General features: G+C 34.1%; 2 protein-coding genes across 10 annotated transcripts in view; one reads left to right on the forward strand and one right to left on the reverse strand.

Moving 5' to 3' along the window:
- LOC106875921 (general transcription factor IIH subunit 2) overlaps positions 1-10920 on the reverse strand; it is a 29472-nt gene extending 18552 nt beyond the window's left edge. Inside the window, exons 1-5 of one of the 4 annotated variants that reach the window (XM_089349166.1) lie at positions 10545-10644; positions 8835-8908; positions 7810-7888; positions 6043-6157; positions 1873-1959 (exon numbers count right to left, since the gene is read on the reverse strand). In XM_089349166.1, the coding sequence (XP_089205292.1) occupies positions 1873-1959; positions 6043-6157; positions 7810-7888; positions 8835-8908; positions 10545-10597 (408 nt within the window). In that variant the 5' untranslated portion in view covers positions 10598-10644. Of the gene's footprint in view, positions 1-1872; positions 1960-6042; positions 6158-7809; positions 7889-8814; positions 8909-10544; positions 10678-10870 lie in introns of those variants that run through there. The other 3 variants (XM_089349165.1, XM_014924236.3, XM_089349164.1) reach the window with 3 other exon arrangements.
- Positions 10921-10953: 33 nt separating this feature from the next.
- LOC106875919 (dynamin-like GTPase OPA1, mitochondrial) overlaps positions 10954-13276 on the forward strand; it is a 77926-nt gene continuing 75603 nt past the window's right edge. For all 6 annotated transcript variants that reach the window (XM_052966380.2, XM_089349161.1, XM_052966381.2 and 3 more), the window contains exon 1: positions 10954-11177. In XM_052966380.2, coding sequence (XP_052822340.1) covers positions 11149-11177 — 29 coding nt within the window. In that variant the 5' untranslated portion in view covers positions 10954-11148. The remainder of the gene's footprint in view (positions 11178-13276) is intronic.

Below are 13276 nucleotides of genomic sequence, written 5' to 3' on the forward strand. Positions count from 1 at the left end.
GAACAGTTATATAAATTAATCAATAAATGTATACAAAATAACAAAGCAACAATTACAATCCTCAGTATTGAAAAATCAATTCAGAATTGGTATTTATAGGATGTTTTATAAGGTAACTTGAATCTAAAAAATTAATTAGTGTTTCAAAAGTACAAAACAGGTAAGAGTGATTTTTCAGGTTAAAAGATTTAAACAGAAAGATGGCTTTGACAAAAGTATTCATTCATTCATAAAAATTCAATATTACTGGAGTAGACAGTAAACAACTTGGTTGAGCTCAGATGAGTTAATGTGCTCACTTAACCAGCACCATCTGGCATTCTTCCACTCAGCCTCTAAGCCTCACAGCAGAGGCTGGTTCAATGCAGTGTCACCACTCATGACTGTCTATGCAATGGTATTTCCCTGAGGCTTGGCCTCCAGATTAACAATAGACTTAAATCTTTTTGTTTCTTTATTTTCATGGCTTTACACTTAAGTTGTCTCCTAGCTAATCATTATGCATCCACTAGGTCATACTTCACTCATTCCTACTCTATCAGTGTTCATTTTATGCATTCATAGGCTTTCTTCCACTGATATATCAGCTCTCTTACACAGTCATCATACGTTTTCCAAATTACATATAAAAATATTTCTTGATTTCAGTTGAGTCAAAAAGAAGTCCCCTCCTACTTCTCTCTCCATATTTACCACACTACTCCTGAAACTGATTGATTGACTATCAGCTAACATTTCTCCTGTTGTCAGCCAATCTGTTTCGGCCACCAACACCATGAACTAATCATTTACTCAATCCTTGCTCCCTAAAGCAGTGTTACCAGAGTTTCCCTCCCCACCAATGCAGGATCTATGCCCACAATCTTCACAAGTCCTCTGTGACTGGTGAGATCAAAACAGGTTATATTCAATTTGAATACCTTAGGTCAATGCCAGCAGGAACTGCATTGGTGGGGAGGGAAACTCTGGTAACACTGCTTTAGGGAGCAAGGATTGAGTAAATGATTAGTTCATAGTGTTGGTGGCCAAAACAGATTGGCTGACAACAGGAGAAATGTTAGCTGATAGTCAATCAATCAGTTTCAGGAGTAGTGTGGTAAATATAGAGAGAGAAGTAGGAGGGGACTTCTTTTTGACTCAACTGAAATCAAGAAATATTTTTATATGTAATTTGAAAAACGTATGATGACTGTGTAAGAGAGCTGATATATCAGTGGAAGAAAGCCTATGAATGCATAAAATGAACACTGATGGAGTAGGAATGAGTGAAGTATGACCTAGTGGATGCATAATGATTAGCTAAGAGACAACTTAAGTGTAAAGAGACCACGGAAATAATTACTTATTAGAAATAAGAAATTCATGCGACATATCAGATTGTATGATTGTCATTGCTTGAGCAGACCTGTTGCATGGAGTAACAATGTAGTCAATTAGAAATTTAAAACTGTAACCCAGGGGCTAAGATACTTGGATAAGCACAGTTAGGGTCAAATTTCAAAATATGATCAACATTCAAGTCACATCTATGATTTTAAAAATAAGTTTTTTAAAGATGTTTAAAGATTTGAAATATGAGATCATATTAACAAAAGGAGTTTCTAGAGAAATATCTATGTTGAGCAGATTGAGTGACATAAAAAATATCTTGCTGGCTTGAGCTCAAATGTTCTGTAGGAAAATGGTGACAGTAGTCTGAGAAGATTTAAAAGCAAATAAGATAACTGAAGAAGTGGTATTCAACTTTGGAAAAGTAAAACAAATGGAACTAAAAACTTAATATAGACAGAGTTAATAACAATTTTAGCAGTTTAAATTTAGATTTTTAGTTTTGATTAAAGAATGTAGAAAAAGAATAATAATAAAACATACTTTGACAGTAGCTGCTAATCTGTTGGGTTTTAAATCAGGATCCACCATGGCTTCAGACATATCAATAATCAGAAACAAATGACGCATCTACAAAAAAAAAAAAAAAAAAAAAAAATTATCTTTTATTTTTTACTCATTTCAGTCATTAGACTGCAGCCATGCTGAGGCACTTCCCTGAAGAACTTTTAGTTGAATGTATCAAACCACAGTACTTATTTTTTTGAAGCCTGATACTTATTCTATTGGTCTCTTATGCTGAACTGTTAAGTTACAGGGATGTAAACACATTAGCTCTGGTTGTAAACACAGACACACACACACACATATATATATACTACAGGCTTCTTTCAGTTTCTATCCACCAAATCTACTCACAAGGCCAAGGCTTTGGTTGGCCCAAGACTATAGTAGATGACACTTGCCCAAGGTGACATGCAATAGGATTGAACCCAGAACCATGCAGTTGGGAAGCAAGCTTTTTACCACACAGCCATGCCTGAAAAAATATTCTTTTAAAAACAGATGTTTAATTTGAAAATGAGCATGTTACCAATGGGTTAATTTTCCAAAGAACAATCCTCTATATTGTCACCAGACATGCTAAAACTGCAGCCCAATTTCCTTCATACAACACACTAATATCTTTAAAAAAAAAAGGACACAGTGGATAATGTAATCCACAATATACCTGTCATCATCCTCATCATTTTAATGTTCACTTTTCTGCCACCCATTTTAGTTGTCTTTTATAACAAGCAGAGATAAGCTGTACTTAGCCTACAAATCATGTACACATGGCAACTAAGATATGCACTGCACTGTGTCTATAAAAAAAAAAGAAAGACAGGATGGTCTTATCTAGAAGGCCTTTAATTGTAGGTCAGCTAGATCAAGTGTCAGGCTGACTTAAGGTTAAACATCAACCTTTCCGACATTAACACCTACACTATTAAAAGAAATCAGTAGCTAAAAAGAAAATGCATTTTTCTTTCACTGCTAAATTTTTAGAAATGTATTGTTTTATAAAACTTAAAAATTCAATACTTGCAACAGTAGGAATAATAATACTTCATTACTTAATAATTAGCAAGTTTATTTTATTTTATGAAGATGCAATATAACCAGAAAGTTTTATTTCTTCCTCATTTTCTTTTCCCTTCTGTTGTTTGAACATTAATTACCTATCAATTCTAATTTTGATTTCTAATATGGCCAGCAAGTTATTGGGAAGGGATGTAGTCAGATCAACATAACACTTAACACTTTATTTTATCTGCAGATAGATGAAAGGCGAACTTGAAGTTATTGGGATTTGAACTCAGAATGTAAAGAGCCATAGCTAAATATCACAGATACTTTGCCCAAAGCTCTAATGATTCTGTTAATCCACCATCCTACTAATATTGGTTTCAAATTTTGGCACAAGGCCAGCAAGTCTGGAAGAGGTGTAAGTCAATTACTTCGACCCTAGTGCTCAATTGATACTTATTTTATCAACCTAGAAATGATGAAAGACAAAGTCGACCTTGGCAGAATTTGAACTCAGAATGTAAAGACAGATGAAATGCTGCTAAGCATTTTGCCTAGTGTGCTAATGATTCTGCCAGCTCATTACCTTGTTCAATTCTACTAATATTGAATTCTTATCAACTTGTAGAATATAAGTTAACCTTCAGAAGCACTGAAGTACTTTTCATTTAGCCTGTAAAGATATTGGAGCCACCAATGTCAGCAGTCAGCTGCATATCTTACTTAAGAAGACAATATGAGGGAACCTCTAACCAGTTGGTTGACCTGCTGGAAAGAGTAACCAAATCTCCAGCAAATCGCTCTCCACGATCTTAAAAAAGAGGAAAGCCATATTGGATATGTGCTTTAAAAAATATGGAATGGCTATGATTGGAACACCTTTGATTATAGGTTCACTGAATTAAGGCTTTGAGGTGCAGGCGTAATGATGACAAGTTGCTGTGATATTTAGGGAAAATTATTTCAAAGACTTTTGAAGTCAGTGTAAAGCTCATCTATTTTATATTGGAATTTATCCTGCTAGGATTTAAATACAAACAATAACTGAAAAATGTAATCCCTTTCATATAATGTACTCAACATGTTAAGGTAAATGAAGACCCCAAGTTTAAACTGAGGGTGTATCAAAATAAATATTATACAACACCTGTACTATCCAGATTAATAATAATAGTTTATTAAGCACTGAAGAATGACCTCCGGATGCTGAACCTTCCAGGCGAGATGACAAAGGACCGAGATGCCTGATGCCTTGCTGTACTCAAGAAGACCTGTACTACGAAGCAGAAGTGTTAAGACATGTTTCTAAGGTGGTGAAAAGCACTCATGATGGTGTTACATAAAAGTGCCTGTGTGGTGCCATGTGAAAAGCGCCCAAGCGGTGCTATATAAAAACACCCATGCAATGTCACATAAAAGTGCCTGTGCGGGGCACATAAAAGCACCCATGCAGTACAATGTAAAAGCACCCAGCACATTCTGTAAAGTGGTTGGACATCCAACCATAGAAACAATGCCAAATCAGACTGGAGTCTGGTGTGGCTACCCAGCTCTGGTCAAACCATCCAACCCATGCCAGCATGAACAGATGTTAAATGATGATGATGATGAATTTCTAATTTTAGGCCAATGCCTCAGATTTAGAGCTGATTAAACATAATGAGAATGGACATGATACTATAGTTAAGAAGTTGATTCCACAGTCATGCGATTCTGGGTTTTATCACACTACATAGCATCTTGAGTGAATGTCCACTACCAAAGCCTCTGGCTGATCTAAGCTTTGTAAATGAAACTGGAATAGACAGAACTCATGTGGAAGTCCACTGGAATACTTATACTCTTTTTAGGCGACGGATTTAGCAAATATTTGGACCAAATCTTCAGTTTGAGCATTTTCTTCTTCCCATCAGCCTGGGAAACCCTGCAAAAAGGTCTTCCTTCTCAGACTTAATCCATAGAATCTACTTTTTTAAAACATTATACATTATATATAAGCACAGGTGTGGCTGTGAGGTAAGAAGTTTGCTTCCTAACCACATGGTCCTGGGTTCAGTTCCCCTGTGTAAATACTAGGCTTTGAAAGAAAATAAGTACTGGAGTTGATTAGTGTGACTAAATTCCTCAATGTGGTGCCCCAGCATGGCTGCAGTATAAATTAGTAGAAGATTAAAGATTTATCACCCCTGGAAGATGAATAATAAGATAATCCTCGTACAGTTTGAAATTAGATTGTAAAGTGTTAAATTAAATACTGCAAATCTTTTAGTACACCACTTCATCCTTTCTGCTACTTAGCAAATAATTTAGAGCTAACCCTCACTAAAGTACTGATGGGTTGCTACGATTATTAAGATACACACTGTCATGTATTTAATACGGGTAATCACACAATTTCAGAATACTTAATAGTATATTAAAAAAGAAATCAATATTAAGGTAATCAAAAATATTTCCAGATTAAAACAGAAAAAAAAAAAAAAAATGGAACTACTGAAGGGAGATAACTGATGTAACTGTTATTTTAGCTTCGGGTCAGCCCTGATGGAGCAGACGTCTGATCAAAGATGTTCATGCTGTGACCATTCCATCATTTTATATATCCATGACCACATTTTCCAATGTGTTCTTCCTCTTCTTAAGATGGTAGATATGAGCTGAGGAGATTTTACTATTTCTCGCTGATCGAATGATTACATAGAGGCTTCAACGACTTGTAAAATATTTAAAATGTCTCCATTTGTAACATTCATATTAATAACCCTATTAATCAGTGTCGTATAATTCAGTTTAAAAGTTATCATACTGAGACCTAGTTTAAATAGTTTTGCATCATTTCAGCTGTTAAATTACTAATCTATAAGACTGAATCCATCAATAATTAGTACAAAGTTATAGAGTAGAGTCAATCTAAATTACAATATTTGACTTATTTATCAACCCACAAAGGAATAAAAAACAAAGTCACCCCCAGTAAGATTTGAACACAGAATGTAAAGAATTGTAACTAAATACTCCATAGTATTTCTCCAGTTTTGTAGTGACTCTTCTAGGCCACTATCCTAGAATTATTGATATCAATAAGTTATTAATAAACGAAAATTTATTTCAAATGATATTGAAAATTTCAAGCTGACTTACCATACCAAGACGAACATTACTAATACGCTCCAATAAGCGCCGACGCTTCGTTTTCTGAGTAATCTCATTAACACTAGCTTGTAATGAACCTGCTTCATCTTCTTTTATAGCCTCCCTGTAAATTATAAAGTCTGTTTGTAGCTTGGTTCATTAAATTAAAATTTTAGTTTCTTTATGAAATTATCATTTTCTGTTTACTTCTAGTTTCCAAGAAATATATTTTGAAGTAGGACATAACAGCCATCTACATACAGCAGAAGGTGGTCATAAAGCCATTTTTTTGACAAATCATAGTCTTTACCCAAGCACTAACTGGATCTGGTTAGTCCTACAGGCGATCTTACGATACCAGTACCAAAGATCGGCCTTTTCTGTAAAAAGTGTCTTCGGCGATCTTTACCAAAGATTGGCCTTTTCCGTAAAAAGTGTTGGAGGGAAAGAGGGAAACAACGCCCTAAAAGTGAAAGAGATAAAGAGAGCACGATTTCTTTTGAAGTTGGCGCTGGTGTGTGTATGTGTGAGAGAGAAAGAAAGAAAGAGAGATAGATAACAAGTTATTTTTATTTCCGTAATTTTTCAGATTAACAATCGCACGACCTTCACTGGGGTGTTAGGGTCAGGGTTAGGGTTTTAGGGTTAGGGACGGAATTCCTTAACCCAAACCCTAAAACCTTAACACCGTAGCAAAGATTGTGTGGGTGTTAATCTGAAAAATTACCTTATTTCCTTTTTATAGTGAGTATGCGAGACAGAAAGTGTGGTGAAGTTCTTTTGTTAGTGTGAGAGAGAGAGGTTATGTATGTATGTACACTTTTTACGGAAAAAGGCCAATGTGAAGTAAATAAACATGCATGGGTGCTTTGGTACTGGTATCGTAAGATCGCCGTCCTACATTTAACAAAGGTTTCAAATTGTGGCACAAGGCCAACAAGTCCAGGGATACATCAACCCCAGTGCTTAAGTGGTGCTTATTTTACCAACCCTGAAAGGGATGAAGGGATGAAAGACAAAGTCAACCATGGCAGAATTTGAGCTCAGAATGTGAAGATGGAAAAAATGCAACTAAGCCTTTAGTCTGACATGCTAACAATTCTGCCAGCTTGCTGTCTTAGTTTTACATTTAATGTAGATATCTAAAGAATGAAATATATTCCAGACACAGCCATTTTGTCTACATGTTCAGAATCGTTCCATTCATTATCTGTCATTTGAAGTGTACTACTGGCACTTGTATTGCACTTATTGAATGGAATCTATCAGATTGCTAATCAAATACTCAAAAGCACTTTCATGCATATTTCTTTGTCAAGTAAAGGCAGGAGCAGGCATACCATTTCACACGTACTCTTTTGATTCCTTTTGATACAATCTCATTATTCAAAATATTTCATGTTTTTTGTTCTTTCGGCAAATTATTTTATTGCTTCTCTGCAAGTAAGATCAGCTTATTGTTTAACTTTTAGGCAAAGACTTTTGCTCATGAAAATTTTCCAAGCAAGTTGCCTATCAATTATAGTCTATTAGTTTCACTGCTGTACTCTCATTTTACTTATGCTCCATAAGTAAAACTGACCAGTGGTTCCTTAAAATCATTTAAATGTTTCTTGCATTTAGACTGAATTCATTAATCATTAATATTGGAGATACGAGAACAAGATGTTTTTGAAGATTTTTTAAAAGAACTTGTTCCTCTATGAAATTTAGAATTAATACTTATCAAATATTATGGCTATTAGGCAATCTCATAACAAAAAATTCTGTACTAACCATGTACGTTCATATGCCGTTTCCCAACGGTAAAGGTTCTCGTCGTCATCAGCCATGTTGTGTAATTTTCCCCGACTACCTTCAGAAATTAAATTGGAAGTATAAGCATAAACACATTCAAATGTACAATATACAAATTTAGCCAAGTGTTTCAATCAGTGGTAAGCTACCAAAATTTGAGCAACTACTTAGCAACAAAAATTTTAATCATTAGTTTAAAAAGATTCTAGATTCAACAATAAAATATTTCTTCTTTAATATAAAATGAATATAGAGTAAATCTGAAAATCCAAGAAAACTGGTGACAAATTGTGTCAGGTAAAAATCAGTCAATACAATCTTTGGAAGAGTCCCTCTCTCTCTCTTTGGAAGAGGCACAAGCACATACACAGACACATACACACACGGCAGTAACTTCCGCCAACCAAATTCAATCACAAAGCTTCGGTCAGTCTGGGGCTATAGCAGAAGACACTTGCCCAAGATGCCACGTGGTGGGACTGAACCCGAAACCATGTAGCTGGGAAGCAAGCTTCCTATACGAGGATTGTAATATAATATTTCTTAATTTTGGTCTTTCATCTGAAGAAAGGAACTAAGTCAAAATTGAAAAGTGGAGAGAAGAATTGTCATGGTAGGAAATGAGGAGATAAGGAGGCCAAAAATTTGACCGGTATGTAAATATATTCCTCACACAACGGCAAAAAGATACAGATAAGGTAACAGGATGAAGTATTGTAGAGAGAAGGTAGGTAGGTAGGTAGGTAAATAAGCACAATACATCAACACACTATCACCACCCCTGCTATTTTTAGTTTGATAAAAAAATTTTATTTTAAAATCCCCCACCTCATGTATTTCTCAATTTCACTCCTTCAGCTCTTTAAATAACCTGTCAGCAACCTTAATCTTATTTGACTATCAGAGCTTTCTTCCCTAGGAAAATAAATGACTCACACTCTTCTTCAAAGGTAAACAATTATAAATTTCTTTTTAGTTGCTTACTTAGAGGAGAAAGGCAACACTCATGATCTTTTTTTTCAGTCTTTGAGAGTGCCAGGAAGAAATCACCTTCAGAATAAAGATCTGGCTTGAAAACCTACAATAGAGTGGTCATTGTTAAAGGTACGGTCAGGTGTTGGTGTTAAACTTGGACATGAAGTTTGTTATATCTAATTGGCAAAGATAAAGAAGTGAGTAGCTAAGTTTCAAGACTTCCATCAGTTAAGCTTTTGGACTTATACATCATTCTGAAATTGTGTTCCCACACCAATTTATAGCAGGATTTGGGCTCAGTACTACAATAAAACATCAATTATATTAGACTCTATTGCTTATAGCAATGAGCCACGCTTCTCTACATCATACTTAATCTATAACCAGGTGGAGTGGATCACTAAAAATTAGTTGGATGTAGAACATTATTAGCAATATTGCCAAATAAATGATTCAACAAGATGCTGCAAGTTTTTGTGCATACTGAAGATGTTGAAACAAGACTGCAACATTAATCCTTCAATTACGTCCCTCTCCACTCATTTATCCAACTCACAAGTAATGCAATTACATCTTGCTGCAGGTGTTTGTTGTTTCAGGGCAAGATATTTAATTCCATTTCTCTTTAAAAAATAAATCACTGGGATTAATTTGTGAAGTCATGAGCAAGGGGGGGGGGAGAAAGAAAAGAAAAGTCAGTGTTAACATATTAAATCTAGTGATTATCAAAAATCTAATTATTTTCCTCATTTTGGCAAAAACGGGAGACAACTACCTGCTAGAGTCTAGCGCTATATTCAGGAGGAAACAATTTCCTCATATTTGTTAAATATTACAGAAACTGGAGTTGCCCACCAACTCTAGATCTTTGTTCATTTAAAAATCAAATTATATATTTCTAGTCATCAGGTTCTGCAAATTCATAAATAATGCACAGATGATATAATGATATGGCAGTTTACCAGCACCAAACTTTGAATGAAGAGTTTTTAACGAGCAGAGATTTTTTTTTTTTGCTGGAACGAGGAAAAGTGTGTTGGAAAAGAGTAAAGTTAAGGAATCTTCTGGGTAGAAGACTTGACATTTTCCAACTTCATTAATAACCTTTCTACAAATTTTTTCATTTCTTAGAGGGTTATGACACATGGAATGTATTTTATTTTACTGATTTTTGTCTTTTGTTAACGCAATCACTTATTTCAAAATATTTTTTCATTCAGTTTACAATTATACTGTATTATAAATTAAAACTAGACTTTAACACGAAAGTTTTAAATAATCGAAGAAATCAGGATTAGAGGTGGCTTTTTCTATGGACAAAACTAATTTTGTAAAAAGAGGGAACACTTTTGAATGATTTTTCGACGACAGATTAAAGGCACAATCATTCGTATCCGAAAAGGAATATAGAATAAAATTGGATTATATAGCCTGCATTAAATCTCTAGAGAAAATTAAAATTGGATCATATAGCTTGCATTGAATCTCTGGAGAAATTACAGTAAACGACAACAACAGACTATCATAAATTAAAAATAAATAGAACTTTTACAGTCATTTTCCAAGTTTTATGCTTGTAGTGTTGTTTGCGTGAGTGACAACTCAGTGTAATAGTTTTTGTTTTATCTCTTGTAATTTATACTTATAAACTCGAAGATAATAATAATGTAAATTTTGTATAATGTATATTGCCATTATTTTAGTGAGAAAATAAAGATTAGAAAATTTTAGTTAATTACTTCGTTATTATTGTCCTGGATGCATCTTTACTTCTCGTGCCGATAACCAGCATGGACTAATAACATTATTCTTAGCCACATATACTTACTACTACAGGTGTAAGGTGTACCGCGCTCGAAATGTATTTTTAAAAGCGCCAAAATAATTATTTAAATAACTGAAGGAAGTAAAAAATTTTCTACTGCAACAAAACTTAGATCAAAACTATTTTAGAGTTTTACAATGCATAAAAATAATATAATTTAAATTATTCTGATAGAGAAATATATTATTGTTTTTGTTTTATTAAAAGCCTAATATAAGATTTAAAAAAAAAAATTCTTACTATTCTTTTAATAATTGATACTGAGCTTTGAATTAGCTTACGAAGGGTAGTTTTAATTTATCGGTATATGTATAGCTCTGTATGAATGCCGTTGTGGTGTTTCGGCCATGAGTACCGTCAGATAAAGTGTTTTCCAAAAGGGACGTCTGCTTCTATTCTATCCTCGACTGCTGTGTCCCCTCTGTCATTGCTTTGGTTCTGATGCGATTACTTTTTGTTCGATAGTTGTTTTTTCTTGACTTTTTATTTGTTATCCATGATATAGTGCAAATTTTACAATGATGCATTTGTTGCGAGGCCATTTCGGGTGAGTGTATTTATAGCCTTTTCTGTAAATCTCTGATTTTTTTTTAGACTAATCTTTAATTTTTATACAATCTCAAATCTGCATTGCTTAGCTGGTAACTAATAAAACACTACTTTCCATATAATGCATTTAAATCTGTAAGGTTTGTAAGTACGTTATTTTTATATCAACCTTTAATGTCTTTGGAAAGGTCAAACGCTTTCTTCGAAAAGGAAAGCATACAGAATGTACTTTCAAAATCCATTCTAATTCAGATTATTTTATTCATTCTTGACTATTATTATTCTTTAATGTAAAAGAGAGGGATTTAATTTCATTAACTGTTATAATACATTTGCTTGTCACTCGAACAATTATGAAGTATATTATGCATCTCTGACCGTGACTCCCAAGATTTCACCAATGCTATCTATATTTAGCCTAAACGAATTAAACTGAAATTTATTTATTGACTTTTTAGGGGTGGGGTTTGCACATTAGTGAAGTGTATGACATGAGTTTACATTTCATTCAACACATCATTACAACTCATCGCATGGTAACTATGAAATCTGGATTTTTCGTGTCTGCAGCAGACATACTTTCAGTTTAACATATACATTTACTTCATTCAGTCTTTTTTTTTTTCAAATTAAAAGAAAACGTAATATGCTGTGTATTTGTCTTAAACGTTGTCAGCTGTTCTGAGATATGAAATAGACAATGATTTATCATATCGTCCTAAAGTTCTCTACTGCTACGAGATATGAAATAGACAACAACAATTTATATCACATTGACTCCGGAACTGTTTGATGGTCATGCCTTTCTCAAACAATTACGAAATTAAGATTCGAATAATGATATGTTGCAGAATTTTCTAATTCTTGTTATCTTCAATGTTTGCGAATTAGTGGGGCTAAGCGTAATTCCTGGTTACTGTTATTTATTGTTATGTCATTTTTTTCTCCGTATGATTTCAAATGATTTTCTTTCTCCACTTTACTTGAGGAGAGATATACTGACTACACCCCAATTTCAGATAAGCAAAATATCTTGTCATAAAAATTGAAACGTTTCAGATATTTGAATTTTTCCCCCCTTTTTCATATCTACATTCTTAATCATTCCTAAGAGTGTCTTAGCTCATTTGAAAAGATTAATACATCTTCACTTTTGGCGTTAGCAATCTACATTGATTTAAAATTTTTTTTTTTTTTTGCATGCTTCATGCGGCTCTGTAGTATTTTATTTCAATGGGACCATTTCCCTTTGATTACTTCAAATTAATTTTCATTCCTTGCTCCATTATGGTTTAATCAAGTTTGTGACATCCAGTCTAAGTAGATATCTAAAAACCTATATTTATCCAATTTTTTATTACTATTTTTATTTTTATTTTGTGGTTTATTTGAGAATACGATGCCGTCCTTGTTCGATGGATGTCAGCACACTAAAAAATATTTTATAAGTTAATCGGAGAATCAGCTGTCTCCATTTTACCTAACAGGTTCACTGAGACTAGTGAGACTGATGCAGTTGATGTTCTGCTTGAATATCTGTATAACGACGCCTGGGTGGGGTAGGAGTTCCAGAGGATTGAACTTCTCGATGGCAAGAAGGATTGGGAAAAATGTTTAGTGTGGGATGTAGGAGATGAGAGAGAGATAGTGTATGATGTTACGAGTGAAGTTAGATTGGTTTGGATCGAGAAAACATGCTGCTAGGTAATACAGAGGACCACTATAGAAATGCAGGAGGTAGATGGAAGAAGGGATGCATCTGTGTGCTGGTGATTAAAACGTGTTGGTTTATTGACTCTCTAACAATTAATCAAGTGGTCTTCATTAGGACCCGGCCTTGGAATCTTATGTGCATAGCACAAGGCTGTCCAAATGCAATTACTTTCAGGATATAAGTTAGTAGTTGGATGAAACACACGGGCTGATATAGATTTTCGATCAACCAAAATGCAGAACGAACGTCAAAAAACTCTTTGTGAGACAGAGTTAATGAACTGTTGAGTCAGTGTTTGGGAGACTGAAATATTTAGCAGTGATGAGGGGGAAATAAAATTGGCGGACTTAAGTAGTTTACAAGCAGCAATTGCAGGAAAGTAA

This window comes from Octopus bimaculoides, chromosome 3 (assembly GCF_046866305.1).
Source record: "Octopus bimaculoides isolate indiv1 chromosome 3, ASM4686630v1, whole genome shotgun sequence".
In the NCBI taxonomy this organism is placed as follows: domain Eukaryota; kingdom Metazoa; phylum Mollusca; class Cephalopoda; order Octopoda; family Octopodidae; genus Octopus; species Octopus bimaculoides.